The 21,389-nt window shown below is 39.9% G+C and overlaps 1 protein-coding gene across 5 annotated transcripts in view; it reads right to left on the bottom strand.

Moving 5' to 3' along the window:
• LOC140492103 (protein phosphatase 3 catalytic subunit alpha-like) overlaps nt 1-21,389 on the bottom strand; it is a 426,658-nt gene that overhangs the window by 271,929 nt on the left and 133,340 nt on the right. For 3 of the 5 annotated variants that reach the window (XM_072590850.1, XM_072590848.1, XM_072590851.1), the window contains exon 2: nt 9,708-9,842. The exons of the other annotated variants lie outside the window; for them this stretch is intronic. In XM_072590850.1, coding sequence (XP_072446951.1) covers nt 9,708-9,842 — 135 coding nt within the window. The remainder of the gene's footprint in view (nt 1-9,707; nt 9,843-21,389) is intronic. 5 annotated transcript variants of the gene reach the window in all.

Below are 21,389 nucleotides of genomic sequence, written 5' to 3'. Positions count from 1 at the left end.
GGAGGACACTAGAGCACACGGAGGAAACCCACGCAGACACGGGGAGAATGTGCAAACTCCACACAGACAGTTGCCCGAGGTTTTTGCCATTGTGTGACTCTCCAAAGTCCAGGTATGGAACACACTGATCATTGTGCTTAGAGCTTCTCAACAATGGGATATTTCTCTGGATGCTGAATGCTTGGAAGAAGTAAGCAGAAACTAAAAACTCATCAAGCTGAGCAGAGAACTGAGAGAAAACAGAGGCCACAGAATTGTGTATCATTTTTATGCACTGCCTTCCTCTGTAGGAAATGCTTCAGACTGTGCCATGCAAGAGTGGGGCCTTTCAGCCACCCCTGGCAATGCGTAATTGCATTGATCATGACAGCAAAAATCATTGTCTTGATACAGAAATCTGAGACCAATGGAAGATAAGGGACAGTGTCACCACTGTTACAAATATGGTGGAGTGACAGGAAACAGAGCATAGTGTGCAACAGTGTTTGTCAGACTGGAGGAAAGTGCATAGTGGGGGACTGTTTCGTTTTTTTAAATTCATTTGTGGAATCTGGGTCTTGCTTGCTGAGACAACATGTATTGCCCATACCTAACTACCCTCAAGAAGTTGGTAATGAGCTGTCTTCTTGAACTGATGCAGTGCTTGGGTGAAGATATATCCACAGTGCTGTTAGAAAGGAATTCCAGAATTCAGACCTTGCAGCAGTAATGAATAATGAAATAGTTCCATATCAAAATGGAGTATGGCTTGGAGGAGAATATAGTGCTCCCATGTATCTGCTACCCTCATCATTCTACGTGGTAATGGTCATGGATTTGGAAAACACCATTGAAGCTGCCTGATTTACTGCAATGCATCCTGCAGATGGTACACACACTGCTTCAATGATGATGGGAGTACATGGTGCAGCTGGGAGAAGGGCTGACAATGTAATAGGCTTTGTCCTGAATTTGTTGTACTTATGACCAAGTGTTGTTGGGCCTGCACCCATCTTAGCACAGTGGTTAGCACTGCTGCCTCACAGCGCCGGAGACCCGGGTTCAATTCCCGCCTCAGACGACTGACTGTGTGGAGTTTGCACGTTCTCCCCGTGCCGGCGTGGGTGCTCCGGTTTCCTTCCACAGTCCAAAAATGTGCAGGTCAGGTGAATTGGCTATGCTAAATTGCCCGTAGTGTTAGGTAAGGGGTAGATGTAGATGTAGGGGTATGGGTGGGTTACGCTTCGGCGGGGCGGTGTGGACTTGTTGGGCCGAAGGGCCTGTTTCCACACTGTAAGTAATCTAATCTAAGACCAAGGCCGGATATTTTCCATTTCGGGTAGTATATGGACATGAACTGTTTTAGTATTTGAGCAGTGACAAATGGTATCATACATTGTGCAAACATCAGTGATTCTCTTCATTTCTGACCTTATGATGAAGGGAAGATTATTAAGAAGCTGAAAGTCATACCATCTAGGATACTACCCTGAGAAACTCTAGCAAGGATGCCCATCAACTAAAATGATTGACTTCTAATAACCATAACCATCTTCCTTTGTGTTAGGTATGATTCCAATTAGCTTAGAAATCTCCATCTGATTCCCACTGACTCCAGTTTTGCTCAGATGCCATATGATTGCCTGAATAGTCACTCTCACCTGACATCTGAAATTGAGCCATTCTCATAATGTTTGGGCCATGATTGTAAAGAGATCAGGAGGTAACTGACCTAGCAGAATCAAAACTGAAGGAGGAGGGAGTGGATACTTGTGGATGTAGTATCAATCAAACAGGCTGCTTTGTCATGGATGGTGTCAAACCTCCTGAATGCTGTTGAAGCTGCATCTATCCAGGCAAGTGGGGAATATTCCATCACGCTCCTGGCTTGTGCCTTGCAGATGGCGAACAGGCTTCAAGGAATGAGAAGGTGAGTTACTCACTGCAATATTCACTGAATAATACAACCAGACCACACAGAAGAGGCCTTTCAGTCCATGGAGTCTGTACCACCAAAAATATGATATGTTGGACTGGGGTGTACAAAGTTAAAAATCACACAACACTAGGTTATACTCCACAACCACCTAATGAAGAAGCAGCGCTCTGAAAGCTAGTGCTTTCACATAAACCTGTTGGACTATAACCTGGTGTGTGTGATTTTAAACTTTGCACACAAAAAAAAATTACAATCTACACTAGTCCCACTTTCCTGCACTGGGGTTCATAGCCTTGAATGTTTCAAGTACTTTTTCAAATTTGTAAGGTATCCTGTCTGAACTATCCTCCCAGGCAATGCACTTCTAATCCCCTCAAATCTCCTCCATACCCCCTACCTTTCACTTTAACATGACGCCACCTTGTTATTGACCCTTCAACCAAGGGGAACAGCTGCTTCCTATTCACCTCAATCTTATACACCTCTATCAAATACCCCCTCAACGTCCTCTGCTACAAAGAAAGCAACTTGAGCTTATGCAGACTCTCTTCATAGCTAAAATGCTCAATCCCAGGCAATTGGCTTGTGAATCTCCTTCGGAACCCCTCTACTGCAATAATATCCTTCCTACCATGTGCTGACCAGGACTAAGCACTCCAGCTGTGGGCCTAACCCAAGTCCTATATAGGTCCAACATGACTTGGCTGCTCTTACAATCTATGCTATGACGAATAAAGGCAAGTATCCTGTATCCCTTCTTAACTACCCTATTAATATATCCACAGATCCTTGAAGTGCCAGGATAAGTAACCCAAGATCCCTCTTTTCCTCTGAGTTTCCTAGTATCTCACTATTCATTGAGTACTCTTTTGACTTGTTCCTTCTTGCAAAGTTGAATACTTCACATTTATCAGGGTTAAATTCTACCTGCCATTGATCTGCCCATCTGATCAATGGCAGGTAGTACTTTCCTGGAACCGAACACCTTCCTGCTTATTGTCAACCACCCAGTCAATTTTTGTATTAACCACAAACGTACTTATCCCATATTCTAACATGCATCATTTATGAATATAACAACAATAAGGAACTCAGCACTGATCCTTGTTCATCACTGCACACCAAGCTTCAGTCACACAAACAGCCTTCTACCACCACCCTGTCACCTAGCACTAAGTCAATTTTGGATCCATCTTGCTAAGTTACATTGGATCATACAAGCTTTTACCTTTTTCATTAGTTTCCCATGCGATAGCATATCTAAGACTGGAAGAACATTTATTAAGCTGGAGAGGATTCAGAAGAGATTTACCAGGATGTTGCTGGAAGTAGATGGTTTGAATTATAATGAAAGGTTGGATATGCTGGGACTTTTCTCACTGCCATGATGGAAGTTGAGAAGTAATTTTATAGAGGTTTACAAAATCCTGAGGGGTATAGATAATCTTTTCCCAGGATGGAGGATTTCAAGAGTAGGGAGTATATTTTAAGGTGAGAGGAGAGAGGTTTAAAAAAAGATGTGAGGGGCAAATTTGTTTACACAGAAGGTTGTTCACATGTAGAATGAACTTCCTGACAAAGTGGTGGATGTGGCACAGGAAAAGCATTCAAAAGACATTTGAATAGATACATGAATAGGAAAGGTTTGGAGGGATTATGGCAGGAGCAGAAAGGTGGGACCAATTTTGTTTGGGATTATGTTCGGCATGGACTGGTTGGACCAAAGGGTCTGCTACTGTGCTGTACGACTATGATTCAATGAAATCAATAAATTACATAAATTGCCTTACCCTTATCCAAAAACTTGGTCAGTTCCTCAAATATTTCCACCAGATTTGTTAGGCATGACTTCCCTCTGACAAAGCTATGTTAATAGTCCCTGATCAAACCTTGCCTGTCCAAATGAAGATTAATTTTTCCTTCACTAATTTCTCCAATAGTTTCCCCAACACTTAGGTTAGACTCATTGGTCTATTGTTCTCTAGTCTATCTTTACAAGAGGGGTGGTTAAGTGGAACCATATTAACTATTCTCCAAGCCACAGATTATTTAAAAATTTGGGTCAGGGCCCCTCATCTCCCACAATAGCCTTGGATACAATTCATCTGGACTTGGACTTTTATCCACTTTCAAGTTCACCAAAACCTCCAATTCTTCCTTGCTTCCTTTACCAATCTGCTCGAGAACTTCACAAACCACCTTCTCAAAATCTGTACTTGCAATCTCTTTCTCCTGAGTAAAGGTAGATGTGAAGTATGTCTCCCTGGCTTCATGCACAAATCGCTCCTTGATTCCTTATGGACCCTATCCTTTCCCAGGTTATTTTCTTCCTCATGATATACTTGCAGAATATCTTGGGATTCTCCATAACCTTGGCTACTATCTTTTTTTTATCCCCCCCCACCCCCACCTTTGCTGTCATAATAGTTTTCCTGAATTCCCTCTTACACTGTCTACACTCCTCTAGGGCCTCCACTGCCTTGCTCCCTTTGTATCCATTATACATCTCTTTTCCTTTATATCCGGTCCTCAATATTCTTAGATATCCAGGGCTCTCCAAGCTTGTTGCTCCTATATTTCACCCTAAAGGGAACATATTGGGCCTACTCTACCCCTCACCCCCCCCACCCCAGTACCTTAAATGAATGTCTCCCAATGTTCTACTGTAGATTTACCTTCATATAGCTTTTCCAGCCTCTTTTGGCTGGATGCTCCTTTATTTTAACAAAATCTGCCTTAGCCCAATCCAAAAGCCCTTTTTGCAGACAATCTTTTTCCTTGACCATAACAAACTTAAAATATATGATGTTGTGGTCGCTATCATTAAAATGGTCTCTCACTGTCACTTCGAACATCTGTCTGCTTCATTCCCCAGAATTAGTCTGGCTCTGCACTGTCACTTGCAGGACCATCTACATATTGATATAAAAGGCTGTCCTGGATACATTTCAATTAATCTGTCTACTCGAAACACTATGATTATCCCAATTAATATTTGGAAAGGGGAAATACCCTAGTATAATTGCCCTATTGTTATTTTTACACAGTTCAATGAAATGACGACATATCTGCTCCTCAATTGCCACTGACTATTTGGGGGCCTATAGTATAACAGTGTGACTGCATGCTTGCTATTCCTAAATTCTACTCACAAAGTTTGATTTGACCCCTCTATCATCCTTCCTTACTGCAGTAATTGATTCACTACCTAATAATGCAACACCACTTCTACCTTAGCATGCTTGAAGATCCTATAATTGGAAACTGGTTAAGTTGCCAGTCTTGTTCTTCCCTCAACCACTATCTGTAATGTCAACAACATTGCAGTTCAATGTGGCAATTCATACCCTTAACTTATTTGCCTTATCTCGAATATTCTAGCTGTTAAAGAAGTAATCCAGAATCACCTCAGCACCTTGAGACACCACATGGCTGAATTCACTCTGCCTTGGCTCTTTTTCTAAGTTATGCTGTGATGCAACTGAAGTAACAAATTGTGATCCTGCCCTTACAGAACCATTCAAATTCCTCCTAACAACACTAGCAAATGCCCTGCAAGGAGTTCAGTCCCAATCCAGTTCACATGCAGACTATCCTGCTTGTAGAGGTCCCACCCCAAAATGGTCCCAGTGATCCACTTCCCTGTTGCACCAACTTTGCAGGTATTCATCTGCTCTATTATCCCATTCTGTGCTTGCTCCCCATGGCATGGGAGTAATCCTGAGATAAGAACCTTTGAGGTCTTGCTTCTTACCTACTGCCTAGCTCCCTGAACTCTTGATGCAAGACCTCATTCCTCATTCCACCTATGCCACTGGCACCAATGTGCACCAAAACCTCTGTCTAATTAGTCTCGTCCTTCATGATTGAAAATGTGTTGCTGGAAAAGCGCAGCAGGTCAGGCATCATCCAAGGAGCAGGAGAATCGACGTTTCGGGCATGAGCCCTTCTTCAGGAATGAGGAAAGTGTGCCAAGCAGGCTTAGGTAAAAGGTACCACCTCTCCACCTATCGCATTTCCAACGCCCCTCCCCCAAGTCCCTCCTCCCTACCTTTTATCTTAGCCTGCTTAGCACACTTTCCTCATTCCTGAAGAAGGGCTCATGCCCGAAACATCGATTCTCCTGCTCCTTGAATGCCGCCTGACCTGCTGCGCTTTTCCAGCAACACATTTTCAGCTCTGACCTCCAGCATCTGCAGTCCTCACTTTCTCCTCGTCCTTCAGGATGCCCTGCAGCCACTCAGTGCCATCCCTGATCTTGGCCCTAGGAATCAACACCATCCTGGAGTCATATCTGGGTCCACAGAAATGCCTGTCTGTTCCTCTAATTAGTTAATCTCCTAACATTTGCTTCTGCTTTCTTCTTCCTCCGCTTCTGTACAGTCGGACGTCTTATGGTGCCAGAAGCTTGGCTCTGACTGCACTCCCTTGAGGTACTAGTGTTCTCCTCAGCTTCCAGAACAAAAAAACAAGTTGAGAGGGAACCACAGGAGCTCCTGCACTCCCTATCTGTTTCTTTTTGACTGCCATTTCCTCTTGCCTTCAGTCCTTTCACTACAGTATGACCATCTCTTTTCATGCCATCTGTATAAATTTCAGCCTTGCAGATGTGTCACACTGTTCTCCAGCTACTGCTCAAGCTCTGAAACCTAGAGCTCAAGTGTGTGCACTTCAGAGCACCTCCTGCACCCATGGTCACCTAGAATGCAAGTAAGGGAGCCTGGCCTCTGATCGCTTCCTGTCGTTACTATATGTATATAGCAAATCCAGTCGTGTTTCCAGACAATGGTAATACCCAGGGTGTTGATAGTGGAGGATTCAGTGGCAGTAATGCCTTTGAATATCAAGGGACAGTGTTCAGATTGTCTCTTGTTGGAGGTGGTCATTGCCTGGCATTTGTGAGGTGCAAATGTTACTTGCCACTTTTCAGCTCAAATCTGATATTGTCTGGGTCTTGTTGCATTTGAACATGGTTCAGTTTCTGAGAAGTCGTGAATGGTGTTGAACATTGTTTGCTGATGATCGCACATCACCACTTCTGATCTTTTGATGGAGGGAACATCATTGATGAAGGAATGTTACATCAGGTGGTGAGGCCTGGGACATCCCACCTGTTGAGGATGGGCCACAACTTTGAGTTTTCTGGGAGGTGTTCAGGGAAAAGGGAAAAGGGAACAACTTGACAGGTCACCTTGTTTGGCCTTGGGTAGGCAGAGGGGCAGCTCTATTAAGAGGCCCCTTTGTACATCAGGGATCCCCATCAAAATCTCCCCACATCCAGCCACAGACCTCTCCATCAATACTGCCACCTCTCCCTATTCTCCTGAGCCTTACCTCATCTCCGCAGATTTCAAACTTTTAAGAAGTGGAATTCTCTTGTTCTTGCACAGATGTCCTATAATAAGACTAGATTTTCTAATTATAATATCATTGGCATTTCAGTCAGAAAATGTAGGCCATCGACTCCATTTTAAAATAGCTGAGCCTGTAACTGAGAGCCAGCTGATGCCTTTGCTGAAATTATCTGATATGTAGGACGTCTGCGACAGAAGTAAACTAGAGTGCAATAATTCTCTTACACAAAACAGAAATGCTATAAGCAAGCTGACAATCCAAAAAAAACTTTACATTCAGCCTTCAGTAGAAGACAAGAGTACAAATATTAGCTCCTTTTTTTTTGTAAGAATAGCATCACGTTCCTTAATTTGAATGATCTACTGGCAGGAGTTCACCCAGCCAAACCAACTATTCCAACATACTTGAAAATGCTGATTGTAAATTCTATTTTACTGCACAAAAAGTAATAACTTTTCATGAAGTAAGTGTACAAGCAGTTCAGATTGAAATACTCACAAATTTTATTTGTGACCTCATGTGACCTCAAGTCCCTATCTTCGGGACTTGCTTAGCATATTTTTGTATTTAATGGATGTCTTCATAGCAATGTAGGCTCTAATATCGCATGAAAATGCTCAGCACAAAATGGAGCATGTCTTGCCAATAGGCAAACCAGATCACTTTCCAAATTTTACAGTCCCATTCTTTACATTTAAAATAACTTCAGGGAGCTCTTGCAGCACAATATACTCAGTGGAAAACAGTGCTATTCTCAAAGAAAGTCTTACTAAGCCACATAACAATATATTAAGGCAGATAACCAGAAACTTGCTCAAAGAGATAAGTTTTAAGGGGTACCTCAAAGTGGCGAATCAATGGTTGAAAGGCTGAGGTTTAGAAATATGATTTCCAAGATTAGTGCTTGCACAGAAGACATTAAGTCAAAGTCGGGCAATTAAAACTGGGGACACTGTCAAGGTGAGAACTAGTGACTGAACATAATTTTAACACTGAGGCATTGTTTAACTATGAATTGGTGTAGGTAAAAACAATGACTGCAGATGCTAAAAATCAAATACTGGATTAGTGGTGCTGGAAGAGCACAGCAGTTCAGGCAGCATCCACTCGTTGGATGCTGCCTGAACTGCTGTGCTCTTCCAGCACCACTAATCCAGTATATGAATTGGTGTAAGCTAGTGAGCATATGGTGAACAGAGTTTTGTGTGAGATAGGACATACAAATTATAAATGGCTTCTACAAAGGGTAGAGTGTGATATGTCTCAAATCTCAATAGAGTATGATGACATATAAGGATAACTAAACATTCTTGATGGCATCACAAACATTAAAAATAACTATGTGAAAATCATCAATTCTGTTTAGTTTAAAAGGATTTCAATTCTGACAATCTCGATGGAATAATTCCAAATAAGTTTAAATGCAAATAAACGCACTGCTTTATTGGATATCTTTCATTACCAGGGTAATTAACCTACAAATCTTTCACTCTACAGTTCAAAACAGAATGTGAATTTCACATGTTTCAACCAAGCAGACTAGACTCTGTTATGTTACAGCTTGCTCCATGCAATAACGTGACATTGAAAATCATGCAATATTGTAAAACTAAGAATCAGCATGGCATAACTGGTAGCAGTCTCACCTCTAAGTCAGAAGACCATGCACTTATTCATAAACTCGGCTGATCTTTTCCCCCATAGAGTTTCAAAGGACTGCTTCATTATCAGAGTTCTTTTGTTTGAGATAAGACATTAAAGTGATATCTGCCTTTTAAGGTGAATGTTACATCCTGTAACACTATTTCAGGCAGTTAAGGGAATTTCCTTGGTAACATAGGCAACTGTTATCTCCACATTCAGCATCACCCAAGTCACTTTATTGCTGATTGTGGAATCTTGCTATGTGCAAATTGAATGCTTGAGGAAATGGTAAGGCATCACAAACATTTCGATTTTGCCTTTCATTGTTTACTGATATCCATTGTAGCCACCATTAACAAATATTAAAGAGTGAGTAACTGGGGGGAAGAAAAATGTGGAGCAAAGAAATGTGGATGTTTGTATTTTAAAGTTAGAGTTCATTGTTTTAAAATCAAAAACTATTTCATTTTACAATTATTTTTAGTAAAAGATATTTTTCTAAATAGTATTATTTTACAGCAAGTTTTAATATTTCAAGGGAAGCTTTCCGCTTTGTGAAATGTGATACAAGGGAAACATTTGAAGTGGTGCCACATGTTCAAACGGGGCACGGAAAACATTTCATGATATATGTAAGGCATGCAGGTCATCCCAAATAACTTTTTTTCTGCATTCTAGTCACTAACCCATAACATTCCATGTATGCCATGTTTGTTATAAAATGCCAGTAATTTTTGCATCTTCAAGTGACGAGAATGAAGAAAAACTCAGGAATTAACCATTCACTTACTTTTACGTTGAAAGGAAGAATCCTTTGTGACTTCATGCTGAGCTGTTGGATTCGTGCTATAAGCGGAAGTCTGGCTCAGGATGGTGCTGCCGTCCGTAGAATAGGGGTCTCTGTTCTCAGTTTGAGCTGTATACACTAAAACAGAAATTTGTGTGATGTATGTGTGCATATGAAAATAATTTATTTGGAATTGTTTAAGTTATCAAATGGTAGTTAAAATTGCTACTATATCTACTGCTACATCAAAAGGCAAATGTTGCTTCATCTTTGGTGATTGTGAATTGGATTTGAAAACTAAAGGATTTGATACAACATATTTCATAAAATAAATATCTTTCTTAAAGAAAATTACACTCCATGCAAATTATGATTGTTCTTTTTAATATGAAGGTCTACATTTGATTTCAATTGCCTTTTCCAAATGTCTCAGAAATGACTTTACATAAATAAATGAAAAAAATGTTTGTACTCTAGAAATCCAGTTTGTCAACTTAATAGCACAATATTTTGTATTTTTTTATTGTTTCTCATGGAATTTGGGGTGTTGCTTGCTAGGCTAGCATTTATTGCTTATCCCTAACCGCCATTGAGAAAGTAACGGTGATCTGCTGTCTTGAATCACTCCTAGCCATCTGTCATTGCCACACCCACACTTCGAATAGGAAGTTAGACAGTGATGATAACAGTTGAAGGAAGGGTGTGGTTCCTGGTCTGAACGGTCTGTGGCTTGCAATGGAACTTGCAAGAGGTGGTGTTCCCATGCATCTGCTGCCCTTATAAACACTTGCACCTGGAAGGACAACTTTGAAAGGTACTATCAAGGGAGCTTTAGGACCCGCTGCAATGCATTTTGTACATGGTACATATTGCTGCCTCTATGCATCAGTGGTAAATGTGGTACCAATCAAGCAAGCTTTGTTCTGGATACAATCAAGGTTCTTAGATGCAATTGGAGTTGCACTCAACCAGGCAAGTGCAGAGTATTCCACCACACTCTTAACCTGCACCTTGTAGATGGAGGACAGGGTTTGAGACATTAAGAAGTGAGTTATGTTGCACAGAATTTGCAACATCTGATGTAATGGTGTAGCCACATGCTTGGTAATTGTGTGGTACAAATGTTCACTTGCCACTTGACAGCCCAAGCCTGGATATTTTCCAGGTCTTGCTGCACATGGACGCTGAATCCTTCAATATCTGTTAAGCATTAAATGGCGTTGAACATTCTGCAGTCATCAGTGAACATCCCACATCTGAGCTTATGATGATGGAAGATCATTGATAAAGCAGCTGAAAATGGTTGAGACTAAGACATGACCCTGAGGAACTCCTAATGTGATATCCTATGGCTCAGATGATTTAACTCCAACTATTTCAATCACCTTTTAATTTTTGGGAGCTCTGTGAAGCCAGTCTTAGTCAAATGCTGCCTTAATATCCAGGGTGGTTATTCTGATGTTATTTCTTCAGTCAAGCTCTTTTGTCCATGTTTGGACCAAGATTGCAATAAGGTCAGAACCTAAATGCCACTTGTGGAACTGAAATAGAACATCAATGAGCAGATTAATGATATGTAAGTGTAGTTTTATAACATAATTGATGACTTCATCAATCATTTTGCTGTAATTTAGAGTATGGCTGTAACTGGCCAGTTTGGACTTGTCCTGCTTTTTGAGACAGGACATTCCTGGACAATTTTCCATTTGGGAAAAAGTGAGGACTGCAGATGCTGGAGATCAGAGCTTAACAATGTGTTTCTGGAAAAGCGCAGCAGGTCAGGCAGCATCAAAGGAACAGGAGAATCGACGTTTCGGGCATAAGACCTTCTTCAGGAAATCTTCAGGATTTCCTGAAGAAGGGCTTATGCCTGAAACGTCGATTCTCCTGTTCCTTTGATGCTGCCTGACCTGCTGCGCTTTTCCAGCAACACATTTTTTAGCAATTTTCCATTTGGCCAGGTAAATTCCAGTGTTGAACCTGTACTGAAATAACTTGGCCAAATGCACAAGCTAGCTCTCTGGCACGCCTTCAGTGCTGTCACTGGAACTTATGAAGGTACAATGCCTTTGCAGCATCCAGTGCCTTTAGGCATGTCTATCAGAGTGAATCAAATCGTCTGAAGAATAGCATCTGTGATGGTGGGGACTTCTGGAGGTGGCTAAGATGGATCAGCCAAACAGCACCTCTAGTTGAAGATGGTTGGAAATGTGGTATAAGGCTTTGGCCTTGTCTCTTGCACTAATGTGCTGGGTTACTCCATTACTGAGGATGGGAAAATTTATGAAGATGTCACCTCCTGTTAGTTGTTTAATTGTATTCAGCACCATTCACAGCTGGATATGGCAGTATTTAAGTCTGAATCATTAGTTGATGAATTGCTTTGTTCTATGACTTGCTTATTCAGCTGCTTGGCATGCAAACAGACCTCTTTTGCAGCTTCACTAGGTCGATACCTTATTTATAGGTATGGCTAGTGCTGCTCGTCACATGCCAGCCTGTACTCTTCATTGAACAGGGCTGTTACCCCCAACTCAATAGTATCTATAGAGCAGGGGATATGCCAGAACATAAGTTTGCAGACTGCGGTTGAATACAATTCTGCTACTATTGATGGACCACAATACCTCATGGCTGCCTAATTCGGAGTTTCAAGATCTGCCCTAAATCTATCTGATTTAGCATAGTGGTAGTGAAACACAATGGGGTGTTATGTGAAGATGGAATTTCAGGATGTTGACTTCACTAGGACTGTGAAGTGGTCATTCCTCCTGATGGTGGCATGGATAGATGCATCTATTACAAGTAGATTGGTGAGGACAAGGTCAGGTTTTCCCTTCTGATTAGTTCCCTCATCATCTGCCACAGATGCAACCTAATAGCTTTTCACTTCAGAACTGAGGGAAGTTCATCATTAGTGGCACTCTTGATGACAAATGGAGTCCATCAATCAGTCTAAGTTTTGAGTCTCTGCCACCCTTAAGACCTCCTCCAAGTGTCTAAAAATTTAGGAGTTTCAGATTGGTGGTGGTGGTTGGTGGGGTGGGGGGGGTGGTTGTTGGGGATGCAATAGATGATCATCAACAAGTTTCCTTTGTCATGTTTGACTGATGATATGGAATCCAGATTTATTATTAAAGCTCCCAAGACAACTTGCCACCATGTACATGCCCCTGAGCCTCAAGCTCTGTTAGGCCTATTTTACCTTTGAGACAGGACATACTGATGTTGTGGTGATATCTGGGTCACTACCTTTAAGGTATGATTCATTGAGAATGCCTGTGTCAGGATGTTGATTAACATAGCTCTTCTAAATTTTGGACATGTCCCCAAAGGAGGGGGTGCAGGGTCAATAGGACAGTGTTAACCATTGTTCCAGTATATAAGTCAATAGCAGATGGCCCATCCAGTTTTATTCTTTGTAACTTTGCAGCAGTTTGATACAACTGAGGGGCTTGCTAGGTCATTTCCAATACATTGCTATGGGCCTGGAATCACACAGACCAGATCAGATAAGGATAACTAAAAGCAGACTTGTCAACTAAATAGGTCTTTTTGATCAACAGTTTCACAATCCTGGTATTATCATAATCATTACTAAGGGTAGTTTTTAATTCCAGATTTATTAATTTTAAATTCCGCCATCTACCATGGTGGGATTTGAACTCATGGCTCAAAGCGTTAGCCTGAGCAGTTAGATTAGCAGGTCAGATTACTGCTCCACCATCTCTCCTTGAAACGATTAAGATTTATTTTTTGTTAGGTTAATCTAAAACTTGAACTAACACTTCTAGCATTGAAAATCTTTTGACATTGCATTAGAATTTTTAATTATGCCACTATATTTTTTGAATTTTAGTGTATTCCTGTTTTTATAACTGGCTGGTCTGCTTACTCAGTTTAAGAGTACAAGTCTATTCTGATATAACACAATAGTTCCTTCCCATGCGATCCCTTGTTATAAGAAAATCATGTAATAGCAGCACCCATTTAAACCAATGGGACTGGAATCACATTATAGCCAATACAAAGTTTGCATTCTACAAACATTATAGTCAATTCTCATGGAAGAAATGTGCATTATTGCAGAACTAACTGTACAATATTTAGACTGTAATACAATAGCTTACAACTGCATACACTACAATGTTTACATCGATCAAACACAACGATTAATCTACAATGTAATGATGAGAATGGGTGCATAAAGCAAAACTGCTTACTTAACAAGATATGTAAAAGATTAGATGCAAATAACTGAGAAATACATAAATGAGCAATAATCCAGTAGCAATGAGCAGAGATGTTTTATGATAAAACAATTTTTCTTCTTTTTATGCCTATCTGGAGGAAGTAGTTGGCAAAAACATAGTTTTCAAAAATAATGTGATTTTTGTTGCAAAAACTTTCACATGGGCTACATTTAAAGTGTTTGTAAGTTTTGTTTTAGATTCATACATCTTTTTGTGTTTTACTAATACAACCTCTTTTATTCCAACAATTATCACTGAAAACTTCTGTAATCAAAGCATCTGGTGTGAAAAGATTGTCGTTTCATGGAGTTCCGTTATGAATTTTGGTCAAATGTATGAAAATACCATGCAAGTAACATCACTACTATATTTGTGCATATGTCAGGACCTCAGGTTACAAGGATGAAAACCCCTTTCAAGGAGCAATCATCTTGGGATAGCTGCTCCACTCTTCCATTTTAAGCAACAACCAAGTTCCATATTTTTAATCAGAATTGCAATGCTGGCCTCTTCAAAAATATGGAGTACCGTGTAAATAGGTCTCCATCTTCATAGTGCAGGGTTATCACTGGAAGCCAATCTACAGGATTTATGGATTCTGTATGAACAGGTCTCGCAATTGTGTATCTTCTTAATCATATTGAAATATTGTGAAATGATTACTATAGCTCAGAACTTCAAGTCATTCAATACCTTTGAACTAGAAGTGTTACACTCCTGTGAGAGCAATGAGGTTTCAGATAGTTGTATTTCCAGTGACTTGATTGGAAGGATCACAAGATTTCATCGTTGTATACTTTTGGTATAACAAATAAACTAAATGCAACATTGTCTAAATGCTAATCAGTTGGCAACTTACACAATAGGATAAAAAACTCACCATTTTTTAACACGGCTAAATATTTCAAGCTATGGTTATAAATTACCATGAAGTAGATACCTCATTCTCCAGGAACCAGTCCAAAGTTCTTAGCTCCCAATGGTTTCCTTCCTTCTTCCTTTTCCAGCTGAGTAACCTTTAACTCTGGAACTGATTTTCACTGAGAAGATTAACTGGAGATTCTTCCCTTTAGTCCAAGCTAAGCAAATCTTCCAACCTCCTTTACATCTTCCTGAATTTAGTCTCCTTGATGTGAGCATGAGCTTGCACCTCCATTTTGCATGGTGACCAAGAAAGTCATCATTTTCCCTACTTTGGAGCAGAACTCATTGCTTCTATTTGCCTCCTCTCTCTCTCTCTCTGAGATACTTGCAGAGTGACTTGTGTCTGTGGGCTTCAGCAGCAAAGCTTAAAGAAGAACTGCAACCAATATCATAAAAACTTTCTCCTGACTTTTCCTTTACAAAAATCACCTCCATAACGATATGAAACACGTGCCTCATATCCAAAGACAAATGCTATTTTCCAACTCCATTCTATTTTGAAATAAAAGTGAGTTTGAAATATAATCACTTACAAAGCTTACTTTCCTAACACGTCTCTGAGAAACCTGGAAAACATATGACCCAAATACAATGCGAGCAGCGGCCCTTGCCATTGTCTAACTGAACATCTGGCACTTTCTTCCATTAAGACAGCCAGGGCTCCCCTTCTATCTACTGCAAACAAGCCATCCAGACTCGATGTCAAACAGAATATGGAGCCAGTCACACGGCATCCATGATTACCTCATTATTTTTCTTAAATTAAAATGATAGTCCCAAAGCATAACAATCTTCCAAAACACTGTATTCATAACAGGAGCCAGATGCCATTTTCACAAAGTTAACAGCATAGCAACATGTCTCAGAGAGCAACTTCCAGACAAACCCTAACTGAGAATTGACATGACCTGCACCTTTATAAAAAATATGGAGGAGCAAAATTTTGTTTTGGAAAAATGGCAAGTTAAAATTACCATAGAAATTCTCATCATGAATTACACTTAACTGAACTCAAACTCAGAATTTCACATGTTCCCATGATGCAAATGTAGGTAAATCAGGGATATATCTACAAGTTAAGGAAAGGAGCTAGGCTGTCCATAAGTGAGAAGAAGAGTGGCAGATAAAAAATAATATAAAATATAATAAACATTTTAAAAGTCCAGTGGCGTATTCTCTACACATAGCGTAGAAACGGTCAAAGATAGGTTGAGAGAAATCTAAAGCTATTTCTAGATTTGGTACATGAATGTCAAGTCACTATGGAACTATATTGTAAGGTTGAATAAAAGAGTAATATGCCAATCTAAAAAACCAACAAAACATCACAACTTCAAAGATGATTACAGAGCTGCCAAGAATGATACCATCTTTCAACCAATGTGAGAGAAAACATGATAATAATTAAGAATTGTGGATGCAAGAAATCTAAACCAAAAACAAAAAGTGTTGAAGTAACTCAACAGGTCTGGCAGTAACTGTAGGGAGAAAAACCAAAGTTAACATTTTGAGTCCAGTGACTCTTCATCAGGACTGAAAATAGTTGGGATAGGGTGGTATTTATGTTAATGACAGGATGAATAAAGCTTAGAAATTAATAGAGTATCATTAGCAATGCCTTTGTTTGCTTATCTCCTTTTCTCTCTCTCTGGACACTATCTCATGTATGCGATTTGGTTCCTCACTGTCCCCAAGCCAGACACCAACATAAATACCACCCTTATGCAAGCTATTCTCAGTTGTGTCAAAGGGTCACTGGACTTGGAACAATCAATTTGCTTTTCCCTCCACAGATGCTTCAGACACAAGGACAGGACAGAGGCTATGAACAGGAAAAGACTTGATAGATAAAAGTTCACTATTTCCTCCGGTTGGGGATTCCAGAACAAGGGGTCATAGACTACTGTGAATTAGGATCAGACCATTCAGGAGAAATGTTAGGATGCACTTCTACACAAAAAGAGTGGCAGATGTTTGCAACTCTGTTCCACAAAGGGCAGTGGATGCTGAATCCGTTGTTAATTTTATTTCAGCGATAGATTTGATTTTGTTAAGCAAAGTATTAGAGGATATGGGCCAAGACAAATGAATGAAGTTAGGCCATAGATCAGTCATGATCTCACTGAATGGTGGACAAAGTCTGAAGTCACATGACACCAGGTTATAGTCCAATGGGTTTATTTGAAATCACAAGCTTTCAGAGTGTGCTCCTTCATTAGGTGAAGTGGAGGGAAATGCACAGGCACAGAATTTATAAGCAGAGGGATAATTGACTGATGATTGCAGGTAATTAGTAGTGCCAAAAGATAGTATAAATGCTGTGAGTGCAGTGTTGACAGGCTGAATAACAAATCTTTGCAGGTGATCAAAAGTGTCAAATGGTGTGAGTAAAGTGTCAACAGCTGGATAGTAAGTGAAGGGATGACTTATGGTCTGATTAATTAAGGCAAAGAGATAATTATAAAAAATCAAAAATAAGATGATGCTACAGACAAACCAAATGGCTGGAATAAGGGTAGGTATAAGGGTCGCATGACAACAGTCTAACCAAAGTAGCAAATAATCTGAAACTGTTAAGAACTTGTAAAAGGTAGAGAGATAATAACCAGCTATCAAGTTGATGGTGTTAAAACAGAGCAGTAAGGAAGACTTTATGAACACAGAACAGTATGGTGGAGTTACATGTAACATGACATGAACTCAAAATCACGGCTGAGGCTGTCTTTATGGGTATGGAACTTGGCTATCAGTTTCTGCTTGATGATTTTGTATTGTTGCATATGTCAAAAGCCACCTTGGAGGATGCTTACCTGAAGATCGGAGACTGAATACCCCTGACTGCGATGAATTTCTAGTCAATGTTTGGAAAGTTAAAGACCCCATAACAACTATCATGTTGGTCTCGCTCCTGTCCAAAATCATCTCTGCTATCCTCCCAGGATATTGGTACTCCTCTGGTTCAGGTGTAGATCATCCTGTTTGTAGAGGTCCCACTTACCCCAAAATGAGCCCCAATTATCAAGGTATCCGAAACCCTCCCTTCTTGCAGTCCTACTCCCAATTTATGATGGCATTTCTATCCTAACCATTTCCCTTCTCCCAGTTAATGCTTATATATACTCATCTCCTGAATATCACTCCTTGCTTCACCTTTTCCCATCTTCAATAATTTTTTTTTCCCTCATTGTTATTTCCATCTCTCTTTTTGCCCCTCCATCTTCCATACAATGTCATCTAGTTACCATCCTCCCATTGCCATGTGTACTTCTCCAACTCCTGTTGCTTAGGGACTGAAGGAGAGTTCCTCAGTGCTGTTTCTGCGCAACTTATCAATGTATAATTTAGACAGGAGTTCATGACTCTCCTCTATGTCGAGATGAAAGGACCTCAGTCCAAATTCAAGTATGAACAGGAAAGACTGAGTTGGGTAGGGAGCTGAGATGCAACTAGAATCAGGGAATAGGAAAAATGAAAACAGCACTGAGAAAAAGATGTGGACCCAGTTAATACTGATTTTTGTCAGCAAATGTAGAGACAAACAAAAGGCCATTGTTTAATACCTCATCCAGCTATGTGGCCTCCTGCAGAACTGCATTGAAGAGACATCCTAGGTTTAATAGTTCCATCACAAGCTTCACATAAAAATAATGAAACTTCAGCAGTTTGTGAGTAGCACTTCATTTATGGTTGAATCTACAGGATCAAGAACAACAACTTGAATTTGTATGACGCTTTTCATGTAATGAAATGTCAAAAGGAACTTCAATGACAACCACCATAAAGCAAAATATTACACCAAACCATATTAGTTGATTTAGGGAAAATTAACAAAGGTTTGGTGAAAGAGATAGGCTTTTGAATTGATTTGGAGGAGGAATAAATGATGGAGATGCAGAAAAGTTCCAAGAGGAAATTCTAGCTCAAGACACAGAAACTAATGATGAATCATTAAAATTAGGGATACTTAAGTAACCAGAATTAGCTTGCAATATATTTTGGATGTTTGTTGGCCTGAGATGATTACAGAAATAGAGAGCGCTGTAGAGGAATTTGACAACAGGGACGACAATTTTAACACAAAAGCATTGTCGGAGAGCCTGTTTAGATCAGCAAGATCTGGGTAATGGTTGTATATGATTCAACACAAGCAATGGCAACAGTTTTGGAAAACCTCATGCTGACAACATTTTATCTTAAATGGTGAGTAATATTAAAGGAAGAATTCTAATTTATGTTTGGGAATAATTCGATTTTTATCATATCTTATGCGTTTTCTTGGGTCAAACACCTCAGCCAACATGATATTGTTGCTTTTTGTCCTGTGTGTTAGCTCATGTAACATATACTATGAAGAACAGAGTCTTGTTGAGACAGATGTTTTGACATTTATTAAAACTAACAGTTTGCAGACTTACCATAGTCTGGGTTCTGTGCTTACTGATGTTACTGTACATTGCATACACATAATTGACTGACTGAACACACTACAGTGACTCCTTTGTACTAACAGTATGAATGAAGGCAAAGTGGGGATCTTGAAATGTCACCTGTTATGATGTCATGTAATTCTCTTAAAGGGACACTGCCTGTCTGATCTGAAATCGATACAATTACACGACGCCTTCCAGTCACAAATACGGATGTGCTTTAGAGTTGCCGATAAATTGCAAGTAGATTTGAAAAAAAAAACATCATTTTGAATTAATACTGTGGGAATAAGCTACCAAAGACAGGTTAGGGTAGATCTTCAAGTGCAGTTTACACTTGATGTGAAATACAAAATGAACTCTTTGGAACCTTTTTTTGGTATGACAAGCTCATTAGAGTTTCTATGACTTATGAACAGACCTCTCATATATTAGAGCTGATCTTTCTATGCACCTTTTCTGCAACTGCAACACTATTTTGCACTCTGTTCTATTACCCTGATAAACTTATATAAGATATGATTTATCTGGTTTGTGTGCAAAACAATACTTTTCATTGAATCAAATCAAATTATGCAAAAAGGAACAGATTATTGAAAGCAAATACAGGTATATGTCCTTTATAGGTTACAGTAGGAGAAATTATGGGCAATACAGAAGTGGGCAAGATAGTAAGCATTTTACACTGGGTTTTGAGTTTCTGTCTGAGCCAGGTATGGAAGTGAGCAGACACTGAAAATAGCGCCACTACACTGCACTCCGGATCCCCAGCTCTATTCTACCTCTATATGTCTGAGGCAGGATGGGGTGACCTGCTGTGCTTTTCCCAGCGTCACACTTCATCGACTGACTCTCCAGCATCTGCAGTCCTCACTATCTCCTAGAAGAGCAATAGAGTTACCCACGCACATATAATATGTAACTGATTAAACTAAATAAAAGACCAATTCAATCAAAGATCTAATGAAAGTGAGAAATTGAAAGTAATTAACAAAAATAGAGAAGTCCTGGAGAAATTAGTTGAGCCAAAAATCAAATATCCACTGGACCCAATAGTTTGTATCCAAAGATTTTAAAAGTAGTGGCTGTGGGAATATTAAAGTTATTGATTTGGACCTTACAAAATGTAACTGATTCTGGGACAGTCCCAGTGGATTGGAAGACTGTGAATGTAATGTTTCTTTTAAGAAGTGGGCAACCAGCAGCCAATTAATCTGATATCAATGTTGGGAAATGCTAGAACCCAATTTAGAAGTAGCAGCAACTGGACACGAGAAATCATAACACAATTAGGCAAAATCAGTATGGCTTTATGAAAGAGAACGAGAGAGCCTGTCAAACAAATCTAATCAAGTTTTTGAGAACGTAACAACAAGAATAGATGAAGAAAATGAGAGATGTTGCACAGATTTTCAAAAAGCATTTGATAGGATCTCAGAGAAAAGATTTCTGCCTATGCTCCTATGGGACTGTCAGATTTCTGCATGACAAGGCACTCAGACATGGTGTATGATTCCTGTCAGTGAGCCACAGGGATTGCCTATAATGAAAGCCATGCAGCTATCAGAAACATCAGAATCAGACAGTCTCGAGCAATGTAATGGCTCCGTAGACCATTTAAAAAGAGCTTTTCACTATAATCCTGAATCCAAATCTGTGACCAAATAGCATATACGGTGTGATTTAATAACAATAATGAATTAACCTTCACCACTATTACCTGTGCGGCAAATAGATCAGGAGCAGCAATAACCACATAGATCTTACCACATTTTACAACAAATATTAACAACAAGACCAAATATAGAGAAAAAAAAAACAATTCCCCACCTGCCTATAACAATTAGGGGAACAATTAAGATGCATCCTTGTGTGCATATTTCTATCTCCTGGTGTCCCTACAAAGTATATGTCCAATGGCAGCAGAAATGGAAGTGAAAAACTGCTGAGCTTCTACCTAAGGCACTTCAATTCATCATGAGCTGCCCTGGGCATTGGGGAGTAGTCGTTAGACTGCAGCCTCTCAGAGAACTGGGGGAGCCAGTTGTGTGTGAACAGGCATACTGTTATCCTGAAGAAAA

Source organism: Chiloscyllium punctatum, chromosome 20 (genome assembly GCF_047496795.1).
Source record: "Chiloscyllium punctatum isolate Juve2018m chromosome 20, sChiPun1.3, whole genome shotgun sequence".
Lineage (NCBI taxonomy): Eukaryota > Metazoa > Chordata > Chondrichthyes > Orectolobiformes > Hemiscylliidae > Chiloscyllium > Chiloscyllium punctatum.
Note: the sequence above shows the minus strand (reverse complement) of the source record. Positions and strands in the feature narration are given on the sequence as shown.